The sequence below is a fragment of the Typopeltis vanoorti genome, chromosome 12 (assembly GCF_054136105.1).
Source record: "Typopeltis vanoorti isolate ZY-2024b chromosome 12, IOZ_Tvanoo_1.0, whole genome shotgun sequence".
Lineage (NCBI taxonomy): Eukaryota > Metazoa > Arthropoda > Arachnida > Uropygi > Thelyphonidae > Typopeltis > Typopeltis vanoorti.
In genome coordinates this window covers 87,651,017-87,671,311 of record NC_143560.1, presented here as the reverse complement: position 1 = coordinate 87,671,311, position 20,295 = coordinate 87,651,017, and the positions used below count along the sequence as shown (strand labels likewise).

The 20,295-nt window shown below is 36.4% G+C and overlaps 1 protein-coding gene across 3 annotated transcripts in view; it reads right to left on the bottom strand.

Moving 5' to 3' along the window:
• The window catches only part of LOC150100974 (ATP-dependent 6-phosphofructokinase-like), a 308,202-nt gene that overhangs the window by 220,951 nt on the left and 66,956 nt on the right, over positions 1–20,295 (bottom strand). For all 3 annotated transcript variants that reach the window (XM_090401413.1, XM_090401415.1, XM_090401414.1), the window contains exon 5: positions 16,633–16,677. In XM_090401413.1, coding sequence (XP_090257539.1) covers positions 16,633–16,677 — 45 coding nt within the window. The remainder of the gene's footprint in view (positions 1–16,632; positions 16,678–20,295) is intronic.

Below are 20,295 nucleotides of genomic sequence, written 5' to 3'. Positions count from 1 at the left end.
GATTGTATCAAGATTGTATCATTAGATTAGAATGTATCACATATAAGGTTTAATGAACATTATATGTGATACATTGAGATTAGAACACTACACAATTTCAGTCAATGATTAATATATTAAGATATTAAAACTTTAACTGGGCTAAATCATTCATGCTTAGTATTATCAATGATATTAACCAATAAATTTTCTTGCAAGGAAGATACATGTGGCAATATCACTTCTAAACTAAATGCCTTTAAAGGAATGTGGAGAATGGAACAGGGCTTCTGACCTAATGTCCAATCCTCACCTTCTCGTGGTGCACCCTGTTGGGTATCTACTTGGATACTGAACAAACGAGGATGGGCTGGCAATTTGGGATTTAGCCAACCAAATTGTATTCTTATTGGTTAAACCAAAATAAAAAATGATGGTAGAACATGACAAAATTTCATGCCGGCTGGAGCATCGCCCAGTTAAACAAGGCCCCCATTGTTTTCGCCTGGGAACCAGGGTATCTTCTTGAATGGCAGTCAGTCTCAAGTAGAGTAATGTGGGCAAATATGAGAAAGGGGAACTGGACAATGAGAATTATTTGTGCCTATGGTCCCACAGAAAGTTCTACTAAGATAGAAGTTGAGGAATTTTTTTGAGGCTTCAGAAAAAGCAAATGACACAATGAAAAAGGAAAAGTTAGTCCTTGTTTGGGATCTAAATAGCAGAGTAGGAAATGATTGTGAGACATATAAAAATATTTTGGGAAAATTTGGAGAAAAGAGCAAAGCTAATAATAATAATGGCAAATATCTCTTGGATTTCTGCTCAGGACATGGACTGGTTATTACTAACACCATGTTCAAACATAAAAATGTGCACAAATTCACATGGAGAGAAGAGGCTAGGAATAAGAAACGTCTCATTGACTATGTTATTGTTGATAGTGATGTTTTCTCCCTGGTGCAGGACACCAGAGTGTACAGAGGATTTGAAATTGGAAGTGATCACTATTGAGTCTTGAGCAGGATAAAATTGAATTTCATATTGAAAAGAATGACATGTAAGAAAGTTTTAAAGCAAATAAAAATTGAGCAGCTCTCAGATGTGAACTGTAGACTAAAATACACAAAGATTATTGAAGAAAAAATGAAAGAGTTTGAGAACAGGAATCAAACCTTGGAGATTCAGTGGAAAACTCTGAAGAAAACATTGATTGATTCTGCCAAAGAGGCATGTGGTGAGGTTGTCTGCAAGGATAAAAAAATCAGAACTCCCTGGTGGACATAGGAAGTTAAAGAGGCGGTGAAGGAAAAAAAGAAAGCATATCAAAAGTTGCTGTGATATAAGTCAGCTTGTGCTCTTACAGAATACAGACACAAATGCAAGAATGCTAAACACTGTGTAAAACTAGCTAAACAAAAGTCATGGGAGGACTTTGGCAAGAATAAAGAAAATAAATATCAAGAAGGTGGCAAAATATTCTGGAAGTTGTTGAATAAGCTTACGAATGGATGAAAGAGTGCTGTAAAAGGAGTTAGAGATGATAAATGTGACATGAAAAAGTGAGAAAAAATATCCTTGAAGTATGGAGTAATTACTTTGAAAAACTGCTAAATGAAACAAGCAATGATGACAGCACAGTGGTAAAAAACACTGACCAGGCATGCAGTCAGGAATATATCCATACATCTTCAAGTATGGATATGGATACATATCCATACTTGAAGTAGAAAAAGCCATCAAAGGCTTGAAATGTGGGAAGGCAGCAGAAGTCGATGATATTCAACAAGAAATGCTGAAGTATGGTGGTATAAGAGTCTTACAGTGGCTGCACTGCATAGTTCAGAAAGCCTGGACAGACGGACGAATTCCCGATGATTGGAGTAGAGCTCTCATAGTACCCACATATAAAAAGGGAAATAAAACTGAATGTGAGAATTACAGAAGTATTTCCCTATTGAGTGTTCCTGGCAAGAACTATGCAAGTATACTTCAGAAACGGTTGAGAAGAATTGTGAAAGAAAAGCTGGGTGAAGAACAAGCTGGATTCAGGTCAAATAGAGGCCGTCAGGATCAGATCTTTACTTTACGACAAATAGTCGAGAAAGCGTGGGAATATAACAAAGATCTGTATTTAAGTTTTGTCGATTTGGAAAAGGCATATGACAAGGTGCCAATAGAGAAGCTACAGTATTCAATATGCTACAGTTATATGGTGTCAATGGGGCATTATATCAAGCAATACTTAGTCTTTATTTGAGTTGTAAATCAGCAGTTAGAATTGAATGAAGTACAGGAAGATGGTTTAATGTTAAATCTGGTGTGAGACAAGGATGTACATTATCCCCTCTGTTATTCATTATCTATATGGATCACATTATGAATGAAAGTGGTATTAAACATGATATCAAAATTGGAGATGTTAATGTCAGCTCTTTGCTTTATGCGGATGATGTTATACTTCTAAAGAAATCTGCTAAAAGTCTGCAAGATTCTCTGACTAAATTGAATAACTGTTGTAATAGATATGGTATGAAAGTCAGCAATAAAAAGACAAAGACAATGAAAATAGGCAGAATCATTGAAAATGTCAACTGTGTTGTGAAATGGAGAACCTGTGGAAAAAGTAAAACATTTCAGCTACTTAGGTACGATTTTTACTGAAAATGGTAAATTAAATATAGAAATAGACAACAGAATCATCAAAGCTGGTATCGTGGGAAGTCAATTGAATAAATTCATATGGAATAAGAAAGAAATTAGTCGGAACACTAAATTAGCTGTATACAAGACAGTGTTCAAAGCAGTTTTAACTTATGGATCTGAGAGCTGGGTCAGAAGTAAAACACTTGACCAGACTAGAGACCGCAGATATGAGAGTCCTGAGAAAGATTAGAGGCGTGAACAGATGGCATCAATGGCAATATCATATTAAAAATGAGGATATTAGGAAAGAACTTGACATTGTCAGCATCCAGGAATGTGTTAGCAGAGCTAATCTCAGATGGTATGGTCACTTAAATAGAATGGGAGAGGAAAGATTAGCAAAACAAGTGTTCTCTGCCAGGTTGGCAGGAAAACGACCCAGATGAAGACCAAGATATAGGTGGATTGATACGTTACAAAGTGCCTTAGACAATAGAAATATAAGATCTGATAATGTTGGAGTCTTGATAAAGTAACAGACTGATTTGGAGGAAAATTGTAGATAGGAAGTTAGTAATGATGTAATTTTTTTCATGTGGTACCATTGTATCATGTACACCCCTTGAGGATACATGGCAGGAATTTGATGATGATGATGAACTAAATGCTAACAGGCTATCTTGGATATCAGCATTATCATTAAATTCACTACAAAATTCTAGTAGTAGTAGAAGTATACCATCATTAAAAACCACAATGCTAATCTTCAAAACCCTTTCTAAATCATCTCAACAGCCTCCTAGTTAGTACAATAACTCAGCACTGCTATGAAACTACAATATTTTATCGTTCAAGATTCTTATTGCTACAGTCCAGTCCTATGTTATCATTAACGCTCTCTCTTTAAATCAATCACTTAAACAAATTCCTTTCATCTACAGCTAGCAATGAAAAGGTTTTACTTATCTATCTTGGAGGTTATCGCCGTTGTCGTCTTGTTGGAATCTAGCTTTCTTCAATAGAATCCCTCTTTTCCTTTCCTTAATTGAAAACAGTGGCAAGTGGTTCATTGGGCTGTCAACAATTCTCCTCGACCTCTGTATGACGAAAGCATGGCCCATCCTTCTATTGATGGATGGCTGGCTCAGCTGTAGATCTCCGGGACTTCGGATCTATTGTCCCTGCTGATGCATCATCCAACCAGCTCCGGAGTGGAGGCTCTGCCATCTTCATTCAGCCTACGACCTTGAGAATCCCAATGTGAGACGATCCAGGAACAAAAGAGAGCGAGCAGGGGTGCTCTTGAGCTTTTTATTTCCTGCTGGTCATAGGAATTTCCACACTCTACGATATCCACATAACGTTGAAAGCCTTACTCACGTGGGTCAAACGTCATAGCGACCCCCTTCTGTTTTACCCCTCTCCTGCGGCGCTGGTATGTGATCGCAGGCCAAACCGTCCTTCTCATATCACTGCTCTGGGACTTTGAGTGACACTCCCTTTCAAACTTTACACAAGTCATGCTGCAATGGTCTGAAAGCTTGACCAATCCATCCAAGCTGAAGGGTGGGACAAAGTTGTATATGCAACTCAATTCAAACAAAGACGGCAGGACCCTGACCTTGATTGATACTGGTATTGTGATGATAAAGGCATATCTTATGGACAACTTACGAACAACAAATTTTAATGTAAACTATACAACATTTGACACATTTACTTAGTTGCACTTACGACAGGACCCTGACCTTGATTGACACTGGTAATGTGATGACAAAGGCATATCTCATAGATAACTTGATAACAACATAATTTAATGTAAATTATACAATATTTGATACACTTACTCGGTGTATCAAATATTGTCTAAGTATTCTAACATACTTAGACAAGGAAAACTGTACAGTATGGAACTTGGATATATTTACAAGGTTACACTACAGTATACTCAGAGACAAACATGTATTTATTCAATCTCTCTCTCTCTCTAGTTTTGATTGTTAAATTATGATGAGATTGGAATTTCTATATTCTCAATCAATCACAATTTAACAGAATCAAGCATAAATGGCATGGTATTTCTAGGAGGGACAGATGAGAAGGAGTACTACGAATGATATAAGATGATTTGTATTCAGATAGAGTAGAATCCCATGAAAGCAATAATAGTGATGTAGCAGTGAGTTTGAGGCTATCTTGTGTGCTGTTGAGGCTAACAGGATGAAATATATGGTGGGGTGTAGCTGCAAACCTGGTAGTTCAGCTGCTGAGGATTAAGAAACGCATCACCAAATTACCCTGATGGGTACAAAAAGAGCAATTATGGGTGACTGAAATTATCCAAACATTGATTGAGTAATAATAAGTGCTCATAAGATGGTACTCAATGCTACTACTACTACACCGGAAGAAAAGAGAAAGAGAGAGGTGCATATGAATGCGGTTCAAGAGTGGTCCCATACCTGATTATCAATTCATCAACTTAGCCAGATGGGATATTGGCATGTGTGCTTTATGAATGTTCAGCTGAAATAATTAGCCCTTGACATGTTTTTATATGTTGTGGATGCTTGAATTATGATAAGTTGCATGCTGAAAAGCAAAGCTGGAAATTATGACAAGCTCAAGAGAATACTATCTTCAATTCAATGTATCAATGAATGAATGGGAAGGATATCAGCAATGCATGGGAAGGATATCAGCAATGCATGGGAAGCTTTGTAAAGGTGCTTAACTGATGCACTATCTGAATGTGACCCTAGCAAAGAACAAACAGGGTAGGAGTGAAATGGATTATTAAGCAAGAGATCTATATGAAGAAAATGATGTGGAAGGAGTATCACGAGAATAAAAGTTATGAAATATATAAAGTGCAGGCCAGAAAAGTTATTAGTAGTATGAAATGAAATTAGCTGTGCAGGCTAACCCAAAAGAATTTTATCGCAATGCTGCAAGTAAAAAAAAAAAAAAAAAAAAAAATGAACGTGGAAGAATAACTTTAGTGAATGTAAACAGTACACTAGTGATAGAAGCAGGTGAGATGATTCAAATAATGAGTGTTTACTGCAATAAGATGGTACTTAATACTACCACTACACTGGAGGAAGAGATAGAGGTGCAAAAGAATGAGGTTCAAGAGCATACTTGAATATCAATTCAGCAATAGGGCCAGATGTGATATTAGCACATGTGCTAAATTAATATTCAGCTGAAATAATTGGCTTGTGACATATTTTTTATAACTCAGGTCTCAGTTCAGTAGAGATCCTACAAGAATGGAAAAACTGTATATGATATTTCTGTTGTACAAGGGTGTTGACAAAAATGTTGTGTGTAAACTACTGAATGTTTTAACAATGTGTTCATACTGTTTATAATAAGGTTATGTCTGTTTCAGATGAAGGGAATTAATATACCACGATATTGTTGGACTTCGTTAAAGCATTTGATAAGATGAAAGAATGTTGCTAAACTAGAGAATGTGGGATTGGAATATAAACTCTTGACTTGGATAAGTAGGTGGCTGATGGACAGGTATCATAAATTGGTATTGGCAAGTGTGAATCTACCTGATTTAAAGTGACCATTGGTATACCCCAGGAATCAGTCCTTGATCCATAGTTCTTCAATCTATATATTGTTATCGGGAAAGACCTGACAGATGTTGAACATCTGTTTGGTGATGATGATGATACAAAGTTATATGTAATGCTATCAGAGATGCACTAATATACAGTGCTTACAGAATGATTTGAATAACCTGGAACAGTGAACAAATGATATTGGCAGTCAAATTAGTGTAAAGTTATACAAACTTTGGCATGATGATATTTCCAGTGGCTTATTATATTGCTGGGATTATGTTACACGAAACTGATGAGGCTAGGGATCAAGTTATGGTCGATAGGAAACTGAATTTCCAAGGTCATACAGCAAAAACTTCAAGTATAACTCAGAGGATAATTGCAAGGTTGAAATAAACATTTACATGCAAGGAAAAGGAGGTCATTTTGCCTCTTTAGGCCTTGATATGACTGCACCTGGACTACTATGTGCAAATTTGGCCTCCTGGGTTAGGAGGAGATAAAGAAGCTGTCGAAAGAGTGCAAAGAAGACTAACAATAATATCAGGATTATGGAATATTGATTCCAAGTATAGTTTGAGAGCATATGGACTGCAAACACCAATAAACAGGAGGAAGAGAGACAATATGACAGAGGTCTATAAACTTCTGAAAGGATGTTATAGGTTATCAAATGAAGAAATTTTTCATTATATGGAAGGTGGAAGGAGGATAAGGGGTGCATCCATGGAAGCAAGTAAGTAGAACAGTTTGCCTATTCTACTCACTTGCTTATGTAATTTTGCATCACCGAACTGAAGACTTTTGGCTCTTTATTTTAGTAATTACTTTTTACACACCAACCAAAAGATGACTTAAAAAAATACATTTCTTTGACATTTCAAGTTCCTCACGTTCCTTACTACAATGAGAGTTTTTACTCTCTCTCTTAAAGTTTCTGCCTGATCTGTGAAGAACAAACCAGTTCAAAACAGCTGTCAGGCCAGTGAAACCTTATAAAATAGACTAATAAAAGGTGAATATAGAGATGCTTGGGCAGCATCTATGTCCTTTAGGTAGTCCTCACTAAGGCAACTTGTAAATGTATTCCTGCAAGCTCTCTGGTCAACTCAAGAAACTTTCATAGTTTCTACATTCGGCTTTGAAATAATGCTGGATCTAATATCCACTTTGCTTATGTAATTTTGTATTACCAATCTGAAGCATTTTGGTTCTTTATTTTAGTAATTAAACAATAATAATAATTTTTCCTTTTTGATTTGGGTGAAACCTTGGATGGGAATGGTCTATCACAGGGGTTCTCAAACTGTGTTCTGCAGAAGGTGAATAGGTGTTCTGCGAGAAGTTCTGGAATTTGTCATTTTAGTTTTCTAAGCATTTTTCATGAATAAATATTTTATAGTAAAAATATTCTGAGGAGAATAATATTCATGAATATGTCGAAAAGCTCAGACCCAGAACACCTAATGACATCTGTGTATCGTTAATTTTCACACATCGAAACCTTTCAACATTTGGGAAAGGGAATACCGCTGTTTATGACGGGTCATAAAAATTGCCTGCAAACAAATTATAACAATGGGTGGCATATCCTCTGTTCTCAAAACTGAAGGAAATGACATCTGTGTAGCAAATGTCAGTGACCAAGCGGCATATTTTTAAACATGGAAATATTCATGAATTATTGTTAATTTTCACACATCGAAATTTTTCAACAATTTTGAGAAAGAGAATATCGCCGTTTATGACCGATCATAAAAATTACCTGCAAGCCGATTACAACAATGGGCGGCATGGTCTCAAAACTGAACAAAATAACATCTGTGTTGCAAATGTCAGCGACCAATTAGCAAGGAAGTATAAAGAAAATTTTTCCACTGAAATTGAAGATCAAAGTAGTCTGTATCTGGTTCTCAAATCTATTAATACTGAATACTTTCTTCACAAGTTTGTATTGCAGTGTGTAAGTGTTTGTTCTGAAACCGAAATGCCGTGATTTTTTTTAAAAGTAATAGGAATACAGATTTAAATTCTAATATGAATAAGAGACAAGGGACTTTGTTTAATTTTGGTGTTAAGAAATCTCTCACTGAAGGTGTTTGTGACAGAACAGATAGTGAATCATCCACCTCAAGTCTACATAGATCTCCAGGATGCACAAAAGGAGGGGAAAACTACCAGCACACAGGAGAAAAAAGTCTGCATTCACTCGTAAGCACTCATAAATATAAATTTTTGGTGATCAGAATAGGATATGTCAATGAAAATCAGCACAAATTAATTTAATGATGTTTAATTAATTATTAATAAAAATCAGCTAAATTACCAATTAATTATTAATTAATACATTACAAAATAACCAAGGTATTCCGTGAAAATTTCAGGATTTGTGAAGTGTTCCGTTGTAGAAAAAGTTTGAGAAACCCTGGTCTATCAAATCTGAAGCGCTGGTGACAGACATTATATTTTAGTGGTTGTTCTAAATCTTGGAAATATGAAAAATTTCTCCACCTTAAGTGTTGTTTTTCTCCATTTTTACATTATACAGGGTCTGCGAATTTAGATTTATTATTTCCAGGAGTTGAGAAATCAGTATGTTTTGCTTCTGCCTATAACTTTTGCAATATCTCTGTAAATTTTGGTATTTTTTTTTTAACCATTCCACATGTACTGACTTTGTTTTTGTGCAGTGAATCATGTGAATCACAAAAGAGAGAAATACTATTTGCCTATCCACAAAGTGTAGCCATTTCATAAACAGTCTGTTATCGATATTTGCACTACTGTCCAATAAACCCCAAATTCACATATACAGTGAAGTCACCTATCTCTCCATTCTATCTCATCTCACAATCACATAATACAAACATTTTATACCATATCAATGTTTTTTTGATAGGATTAACTGAATGAAGGAAACAAACTTTGAAGTACTAAACTGTCACCTGTGCAAATGTTTTTGAAAGGGGATAAACACTCCACTGAGATTTTGGGAAACCAATAGATTTCAGTTTGTACAATCATTTACTATAAGGCTGATTTTCACTGTTACCAAAATGTAACAGACAAATGACTTGAGACATTTGGAAAATTTGGGGTCATTGCAATGAGAATATCTTTCAACCAATATTCTTCATTCCACAATGCAAGCTCAGTAAGAACACCATTTTTATAGTGGGTCTTTATTTGGTCAAGATAAATCACACTTTGCAGTGAAAGGGCAAAAATGTTTGTCATTTTTATATTTAGTGATTGTATATAATAATGACAAAGGTTTTTACCCTCTCACCCTTCTTATATAGCTTCCAGGGATGTCCTCTTTTTCTCACCTCTCCCATCATTCTATGAAAAACCTCTTCAGTATTAATTTAATAAGAATCTCTTACAAACCTGTGCATCTATCATATCACACCTCCTCTTATCCACTAGACTGTAAATGGCTTCTTCTCACTCTTTCTTCATACTCAGCATTCCAACTTTGCTTCTGGACCCTTTCCAATACATCTTCATTCTTTTGAAAATCAGGTAGACAAATCTATACACAAGTAGTCCATATGAGGCCCAATCAAGGCCATATACAATAGAACCAGAATCCTCTGTACACTCTGGAGCAGGACACCAGAGTGTACAGAGGATTTGAAATTGGAAGTGATCACTATTCAGTCTTGAGCAGGATAAAATTGAATTTCATATTGAAAAGAATAACATGTAAGAAAGTTTTAAAGTGAATAAAAGTTGAGCAGCTCTCAGATGTGAACTGTAGACTAAAATACAGAAATATTATTGAAAAGAAAATGAAAGAGTTTCAGAACAGGAATCAAACCGTGGAGATTCAGTGGCAAACTCTGAAGGAAACATTGATTGATTCTGCCAGAGAGGCATGTGGTGAGGTTGTGTGCAAGGATAAAAAAAATCAGAACTCCCTGGTGGACACAGGAAGTTAAAGAGGCAGTGAAGGAAAAGAAGAAAGCATATCAAAAGTTCCTGGCAAATAAGTCAGCTTTTACTCTTACAGAATACAGAGACAAATGTAAGAAAGCTAAACAGTGTGTAAAACTAGCTAAACAAAAGTCATGGGAGGACTTTGGCAAGAATATAGAAAATAAATATCAAGAAGGTGGCAAAATATTCTGGAGGTTGTTGAAGAAGCTTAGGAATGGAGGAAAGAGTGTTGTAAAAGGAATTAGAGATGATAAAGGTGAAATGAAAACAGGAGAAAAAGATATCCTTGAAGTATAGAGTAATTACTTTGAAAAACTGCTAAATGAAACAAGCAGTGAAGAGTCTTACAGTGGCTGAACTGCATAGTTCAGAAAGTCTGGACAGACGGACGAATTCCCGATGATTGGAGTAGAGCTCTCATAGTACCCATATATAAAAAGGGAAATAAAACTGAATGTGAGAATTACAGAGGTATTTCCCTACTGAGTGTTCCTGGCAAGATCTATGCAAGTATACTTGAGAAACGGTTGAGAAGAATTGTGGAAGAAAAGCTTGGTGAAGAACAAGCTGGATTCAGGCCAAATAGAGGCTGTCAGGATCAGATCTTCACTTTACGACAAATAGTCGAGAAAGCATGGGAATATAACAAAGATCTTTATTTAAGTTTTGTCGATCTGCAAAAGGTATGACAAGGGAGAAGCTATTCAATACGCTACAGTTATATGGTGTCAATGGGGCATTATATCAAACAATACTTAGTCTTTATTTGAGTTGTGAGTCAGCAGTTAGAATTGAAGGAAGTACAGGAAGATGGTTTAATGTTAAATCTGGTGTGAGACAAGGATGTACATTATCCCCTCTGTTATTCATTATCTATATGGATCACATTATGAAGGAATGTGGTATTAAACCTGATATCAAAATTGGAGATGTTAATGTCAGCTCTTTGCTTTATGCGGATGATGTTATACTTCTAAAGAAATCCGCTACAAGTCTGCAAGATTCTCTGACTAAATTGAATAGCTGTTGTAATAGATATGGTATGAAGGTCAGCAATAAAAAGACAAAGACAATGAAAATAGGCAGAATCATTGAAAATGTCAACTGTGTTGTGAATGGAGAACCTGTGGAACAAGTAAAACATTTCAGCTACTTAGGCACAATTTTTACTGAAGATGGTAAACTAAATATAGAAATAGACAACAGAATCAGCAAAGCTGGTATCGTGGGAAGTCAATTGAATAAATTCATATGGAATAAGAAAGAAATTAGTCGGAACACTAAATTAGCTGTATACAAGACAGTGTTCAAAGCAGTTTTAACTTATGGATCTGAGAGCTGGGTCAGAAGTAAAACACTTGACCAGACTAGAGACCACAGATATGAGAGTCCTGAGAAAGATTAGAGGTGTGAACAGATGGCATCAATGGCAATATCATATTAAAAATGAGGATATTAGGAAAGAACTTGACATTGTCAGCATCCAGGAATGTGTTAGCAGAGCTAATCTCAGATGGTATGGTCACTTAAATAGAATGGGAGAGGAAAGATTAGCAAAACAAGTGTTCTCTGCCAGGTTGGCAGGAAAACGGCCCAGAGGAAGACCAGGATATAGGTGGATTGATACGGTACAAAGTGCCTTAGACGATAGAAATATAAGATCTGATAATGTTGGAGTCTTGACAAGTAAGAGACTGATTTGGAGGAAAACTGTAGATAGGAAGTTAGTAATGATGTAATTTTTTCATGTAGTACTGTCATATCCTGTACACCCCTTGAGGGTACATGGCAGGAATATTTGATGATGATGATGACTTACTTCCTTCTCCAAGTTAGTGTGCTCTGCAGCATCCATTGCCAAAACTCATGTAGTCCTCAAAATTTTAAATCCCTATCTACCATCACACCACGATCCCTTATTTTTTTCACCTTCTCCGATATATCTTCACCAAGTGTATACTCTACATCCCAATCTTTGTTTTGCAAATTTTAAAACCTTACACTTTGCAACATTGAAATTGCCCACTCACTCAGTCTATTCAAGACTGGGTGTATGGGCAATTTCACTCAGTCTTGAATAGTAAAGACACACCTTTCAAACCTCTCCACATTTAAACCTTTCCCAATATCATTAACATACAGATTAAAAAGCAATGGCCTTAAAACAAACCCTTGAAACACCACCCACTAGTGTTATCTCTTCTGGAATATTGCTCCAACATACACAACTTGTCAATAACTATCTGAGAAGTAATCTCCAATCCAATGCACTATTCTAATATCCCACCCAATCCATTCCAATTTAAAAATTAACTTGTCATGTGGAAATCTATTGAAAGTCTTTGCAAAACTTAAGTATATACTTTGTATCCATCTCCCTTCTCCTAGGCACAAGTCACTTATTGCAATAGGTAAGCAGATTAGTAAAACATGACTTTCCTTTAGCAAATGAATGTGATCCATCAAAGAAAATATTTCTCTAATTCTGGGTCTTGGTTCTCACTAGCCTCTCCAACGCTGTAATCACAACACTTAACTCTGCATTCATTCATTTCACACCTACCTTATTTAATCTTCAGGTTCTAAGAATATATTTACATGTTGTTTCTACTAGATAATTCTTGAATATCATGAGAGCAGCATTGATCTCCTTTCCACCCAACTCATTCCATGTGAACATGTTGCTTCTACTAGATAATCAGAGCAGTCTATAATTTGGAGCTTGATTCTGTCACCTCCCTTATGAAGCAGTAACACAATCTTGCCTTCCTTCCACTCCTTTGGAACTTGATCTAGTGTAAGATCCATATTAAACAAGTGTGCCAAGACAGATGCTAACTCCTTGGCACATTCTCTCAAAATAAGCGGTGATATATCAGGTCCCACAGCCTTATTAACATGGAGTTTACTCAATTTCCTATATATCTCTTGTTCATTCAGTTTCTTCTCCTCTCCTATTGCTCTCAAGCTCTGCATGATGTCACATTCAACAAGGATGAAATATCTTTATGAACTGCTCACTTAATATCCAAACTACATCCTCTGCAACCTTATCCTTTTTTATCCATTTTCTTCAACCAATGTCATCATTCCATAATTATTCTTTTTTTTCTTTTTTTTTTTTTGCTGACTACATATCAGAAGAACTCCCTAGGATTTTCTTTGATTTATTAGCTAATTGCTGCTCATACTGCACCTTTGCTACTCTTATGAAGTCAACTTCCTAGCCTGTTCTTTATATTCCTCATGGAACTGATTATTACTACTCACCTTATGTTGCCTTCCAATAATGGTGGTTACTCTGTATTGCTTAATCTCTGCATTTCATCCATTTCACACCTATCTTATTTAACCTTCTGGTTCTAGGAATATATTTACATGTTGCTTCTACTAGATAATTCTTGAATATCATCAGAGCAGCATTGATCTCCTTTCCACCCAACACATTCCATGTGATAGCTGCAAGCTGCTTCCTGAGTTTTTTTTATTTTTTATAATCAGCAGCCTTGTAGTTTCACATATCATTCCTCAGAAGTCCTCACATGGCTGGAAACCACCCGCTAATCACTTCATTGTCACCCTCACCAACCAGAGGAAATTCTGATGCCTCATTTAAAATGATATTCTCTGATGAGATGATCAAATTGATCATCTCATCAGAGGGTACATGATGACCATCATCATGTACCCTCTGTTACATACTACCTGAGGTAGTGTCCTTCAAAAACTCATGAAATTCGTTTTATTTTATTTTCAATCATTCCAATATATATTTCCAAATTTAAAATTACACATTATGATCATCTTTTTCTAGTTGCTTGGCTAATTTGCTCATACATTTCACAGTCACCACTCTCCACATTACCAGGTCTATAACAACATCCGACTAATTATTTCATTCCATTCACCTCTATATGATGCCGTACTGCCTCAAAACCACCATCCCTGTTTCCCTTTTCATCTCATCTCTACTTTGCATGGGCATAACTCCTTTTCTATCATCAACAGCATTCTACTTCTTTTTTTTACCATTTGTCTTCACAAAAAATATCATACCCTTCCATGTCTATTTCTCTCATTATGCCATTCTCAACCAATCATGTCTCACTTATTCCAACAATTTGGTGATAAGTGAGAGATAAGATCAATGTAACAATTTTGTTCCCTTTGCTTCTGATATATCTAGCATGTGAATACAAATGTAACAGTTCATTTCTGGATCCATAACAAGTTTTAATGATGCCACTTATTAAGATATGACTTCTTCATGCCTTTCTTGAGCCATTCCTCTCTCTCATTACCTATCCCATTACCCTCTTCAAACCCAGCTGTTTCCTCTGCATCCCAGGCCATCCCCTTTCTTAATTGTCTATTGACACCTTCACTTTCTCTCTGAGCAAGGAACTTTCTCACGCTGTATTTCCCTCTTTCTTGCACACACACTCGTTCTCTCTTTCTCTACACTCATGCTACCTACTTTTCCATTTATAAGCACCACTTCAATCCCCCCCTTCCTTACTCTTCAGCTCTTCTATATCATTTCTTACTTGCTGAAATTCATTCTCTACACTCATTACTCTCCGGCAGCAACCTCTCCAAATGGCTTACACCAAAACCATTCAAATACAATCCACTCTTATATAATTCCATTCATCCCACACTTTCACAAACTGCACTCCTTTCTTTTCATACATTTCCACTAATGTATTGAGCCTCCATAGCTCAGTTGCCGGCCTGGTTGGCCAAGTGGTTAGCATGTCTGCTCTCCAGCCAAGAGGCTGTAGGTTCGAATCCCGTCATGGGCATGGATGCTTGTGATTATCCTACAAACTTTGTGTGGAAATGGAATCTGCACCCCTACCACTTATTCTAGCAGAAGACATCATTGCCAAAACCGTGTGAGGTATGGCAGTGACCATACGATGTCTACAGACGTCAAATGTGAAATTTTTATTTTTTTATTAGCTCAGTTGGTATAGACAAAGCCCTTTGGTTGGAAAGACCTGGGTTCAATTCCCGTCCATGAGGTGAGGAACCTTTATCTGGTCTCTTTCAACTAAAGGTGAGTTAGCTGGTCTCATACAGAGGAAGAGGGTTTTTCACCCAGAAACTCAGGTTTTTCATCCCTCAGAATAGACAAACCGGCCAGTGAACACACACACAGATCTACAGTCATAAAATACATACTTAATCTCTCATTAGGAAGGCTCAACCCCATACGAATAAATAAATTAACATATGCATAATCCTTGGTTCTACCTCCTCTCATCACTGTCATATCTAAGTACAATGACTACCTTTCCTATCACACTTTTATCAATCATTTATTCTTTTCAATAACCTCCTAATATCCAGTTTTACATTCTCCTTGTTCCCATTCAAGTCATTTGTTCCTACTACCACCACTAACTCTTTTGTTTGCTTACTCCTCATATCCAACACCTCAAATGCTCTGCTCAGTCTACCTCCTGGAAAACAAATCTTGTGCATCTTCTCATTCACCATACTGCCAATAATCAAATCCCCATACTAAACCACTCATGAGTCTTTCATTACCTCTTTCATTCAGAAATCATTCATTTCAGTCTTCTTCACTCTTCCATACATATCTATAATTCTCTTTATTTAACTCTGCATCCACTTCATCTCTCGCTTCATCTACTCAGTTTTCAAATTGTATTTTTTATGCTTGCTACCATTCTCTCTCTTGCACACACGTATTTCACTGTCAGTTGCACATGCTTTTATTCCATCAGCCCTGCTCGTAATCTTACCATTACTTGCACTCTTTTTCACCAACATTCTCACACACTTTTTTATAGTAAGTTACATTATTTCCTTCATCATCAGTTTCACATGCTTTCTTAACATTTACACAATCTTCCTTGACATCTGTTTCACTTATGCTGCCATGTTCCCTCTCTGATTTAAACAACCTCATCGTCCATCAGCATGTTGTACTTTCTACATAACCACATTCGCAACTTTCTCTTTAACCTTTCCACATAAACATCAGCAACCTCTCCCGCGCACACACACACAAATATCACACTCATGGCACTATACTGTTCTCAAAAAATCCAAGCTATTCAGCTTGTGTTTTGCACTGATTTACGCAATGATCTCCCTTTCACTGCCATTTTATTCCAAAGCACTAAACAAGAAACAAAGAATTTAAAATAATATTGCCTAAAATATTTAATCAAACACTACATTCTAATCAAAAATATTAGCAAGACTTCATCTAAAAACTACACAATCATCACAAAATAAATACAAAAAGACCTTATCTTACTGCAACCAATGCATTACATTTGCCATCTAGTGGACACATCTTACCAAAATATACCAGAAAATCTATATAATCATTTATATGTCATATGGTGACAAAGGAGATGGAAATGGATTATAACTCTGTTACAATCCTAAATTTTCAATAATTGAGTTAAAGAAATGCAAAATTTATTAATAAAAAGCTTACCCACAATGGCGACCCATTACTTCAAGAATAAATGTTCTTTGGTGGCTATGAAATAGCAAGTAAAAAATATATATTATCACTTGCTTAAATCAATTGAATCATCTAATACATGATCACTGCATTTCAGTATTTATTTACAGTTATATATACTGATTATTTTACTATATCTCAGTTAGTGAATTAGGCAGTACATAATGAAATGTAAATTAACGAAGTTTAATCGCATTTATATCAGAATATACTGAAGTGGATTTAAGTTGATAAATAAATGATACCAGCTAAGGAGCCAAAAGTTAGTCTTAAAAATTTTAAAAAACTATGGATATAGGTTTAAAAAAATATGGAGTATTATTTGGCAAGCATGCAAAACTACTTGACATAATACAAAACATGGATCCTAGGGAAAACTTCCTAGAACACCGATCAGGATATTATTTTCCCCATTGCTGGATATATATTTCCTTGGCTGCATACTTGGGGGGGGGGGAGTTAATGTCTAAATGGCAATTGAGTGTATAATATTGTTAAATAACTATTATAATTATTAACACAGTAAAGAAGATTAGCATTATCAAATTCTCGTGTATATCCACCACATACACTGCTTGAAAAGAAGTCAATGGAAACCATAGTGGGAGGAATGAACAGCCATGGTACCTATCTGAATAAAGTGTACGACCTCCTTTTTAGTGATGACTAGTAATCCTATGGGGCATACTTAACAAACATACGATAGCAATCAATGGGAATTTTGGACCATTCTTCCTGTAGGTATTTAATGAACTCTTGAACTGCATGGTAGGCATTCCTTAACCTCATTTGATGCTCCAGTTCATTCCACAGATGTTCAATAGAGTTGAGATTAGGGCTCTGTGGAGATCAGTAAAGTGTGGTAATGTTCATATCCACACAACATGCAGTTGCAGCGGCCACCTTACGACACGGTGCATTGTTTGCTGAAAGAGAATGGTCAAGTCCCGTAGAAATGTCATGAAGTAGGAAGTATTGTATTGTCCAGAATGTTCAGATATCTCTCTGAGTTCAATGTTCATAGCACCACAAACAAACACCTGAGGCCAAATGAGGAAAAACAGGACCATAGCATTACACTACCACCTCCAATTTCATAATTGGGGTTATGCCCTCTGGTAAGAAATGTTTACCAGGCATCCGCCACACCCATCCATCTGCTCAGTAGAGTGATTTGTCACTTCATAACAGCACAGCTTTCCAAGCTTCTATATCCAACTGTACATGCTCTTTGCACCACTGAAGATGCTGCATGTTGGTTAGTAATGTGGGGCTTGCATATTGCAGTCCTACCATGGAAATCCATGTTTTAAGTTTCAGTTCTGAATGTTTTTGTACAGATTCATGTTTCAATCTAAGTCTGGCTGGAACCCTGTTCAATGTATCAACCAACAAATGGTGGTTTAAACATATTATCCTTCATAGCATCCTATGGTCATGTTCAGTGGATGTGATGGCCCATCCACTGCAGATAGCACTTGCAGTTGACTCCCTGCACTTTCATCTCAGTATGGTATTACTAACTGTTGACCCTAAGAAGGTCCAATTTATCACAATTTACCAAACAGATTGGCCTGCAACATGGCATCCTATCACAACACCTTTTTGAAACTCTGTCAGTTCCCCTCTGGCAGTTATTTCACTTGGACACAGTTACACTGACTTGTGAGCATATCATGTTCCTTCAATTTATACTGGCTACTAACACGTGACTTGTTACATGGTACGATGCACCATGCCCGTAGAGGGGGGGGGGGGGTTTATCCACTGACTTCTTTTCAAGCAGCGCAGTTGCTATATGAAAGTTCACATTATTACTAAGTTTATTAGTTTCCCAAGAATTTCCTTCCAATTCTATCGATTTGTCAGGACATCAATACTGTCAGGTCTTAAAATTCAGTCTTCCAAAACACCACCAACTGCATTAATCCACCTATACTTTGGTCTTCCACTTTGTTTCCCTGCCATCAAACATCAGTTTTGCTACATTTATTCTCCCATTTGTTTAAAAGGGACCATACTACCCTATATGAATTCTTCTTACATGGTTATCCTTGAATGATAACAATGTTGATATCATGTCAAGCTCCTTTTTAATATCTTCAATTTTAATGATTTTGTCAGTGATACCATCTGTTTCTTCCTCTAATTTTTCTCAGAACTAATATCTGTGATTCCTAGTCTCTGATCAATTATTTTATTTATAACTTTGTAACACTCAGCTCAATTAATTAAAATTCATATGAACACAGTGATAGATCTGATGTGAAACTGTCAGTTTTGGGCCTGGTATTGTAGGAACCCCCATCAGGATTATGATTTTTTTTTTTTCTTTACAATTATAGATACATTGTGTATATACAGGGTGTTCGGGATAAATTTGACATATTTATAATTAATTATATTTTTCCGTAAGTTACATGTATTAACACACACTTCTCTTCATTTAAAAGTTTGGACCCTTCTTCATTCATATACAAGATGTCAGAAAGGATGGATAGCTGGAACCCACCTGAATCATGGAAGAGAATAACTTGTATCATGATGATTCGTGCCCGCCATCAAAATAAGGATATTACGACTGCTGCCCAATGCTCCCTGAATACAGTAAAAACAATCAGGCATGAACTAGAGACTTGCAATGGTGACTACGAGGATGTAGCCAGAAGAAAGATCCCTAGCAGACAATCTGATTGCGTTCGTACAGCAGAATACCTCACAAATCTGCAGGAACAGGTGTTGAAGAACCCTGGCATTGGAATTCGGGCTTTGTTCGTGGAGTTGCTAACTGTAGTCAAGCCCTGGATAACAAGGGTAGCCAATGGTAGGCCGTATGTATGGCAGCAGGATTCGGCCCCTTGCCACACCTCTGGGAAAAGTCAAAAATGGTTGTCTGAAAATTTCTACGACTTCACCAGTCCAAATGTTTGGCCTCCAAACTCCCCAGACCTTAACCCCATGGATTATTTTGTATGGGGCGCAGTTGAAAAAGACACCAATCGCACTTCCAGTAATACAAAAGCCCAGTTAATGGATAAAATTAAAACAGTTTTTGCGGCCCTTCCCAGGGAGACTGTAGCATCAGCTTGTTCGAGGTTCCGAAGCAGAATTGAAGCTGTGATCGATGCTAATGGTGGTTATTTTGAGTAAATCTTGTTGATAGTATTGTAATTAACTCTGCCTGTAATGTTTTTTTGTCAATTCATTAAATTTAATAGATACAAAGAAGATTTTCTTTTTCCTTACGAAACTGTCAAATTTATCCCGAACACCCTGTATATATATATATGAAACGTACTATTAACTCGGGGTGGGGATATGTTCATTTTTTAAATTAACTGACTTAAACCCGAGAATTATAACACAATGACATTTATTTGAAAAAAACGCAACATGTTTCGTCAAAAATGACTTCTTCAGGCGATAAGAACATAGAAAGACAATAAAAGACACTTAAATTAACATTGACACACTCTAAAGCTATACAACTATAAAGCCATAATATTCGACTGTAAATTACAGTTATGAGCTTGAACTACAGTCCGAGTTAAAGTTCCATTGTTGTACACCTGTGTGTGTGTGGAATCACGCGATCTCCAGTATCTAATAGTAGAGTTGAAAGAGTCTGCCAAA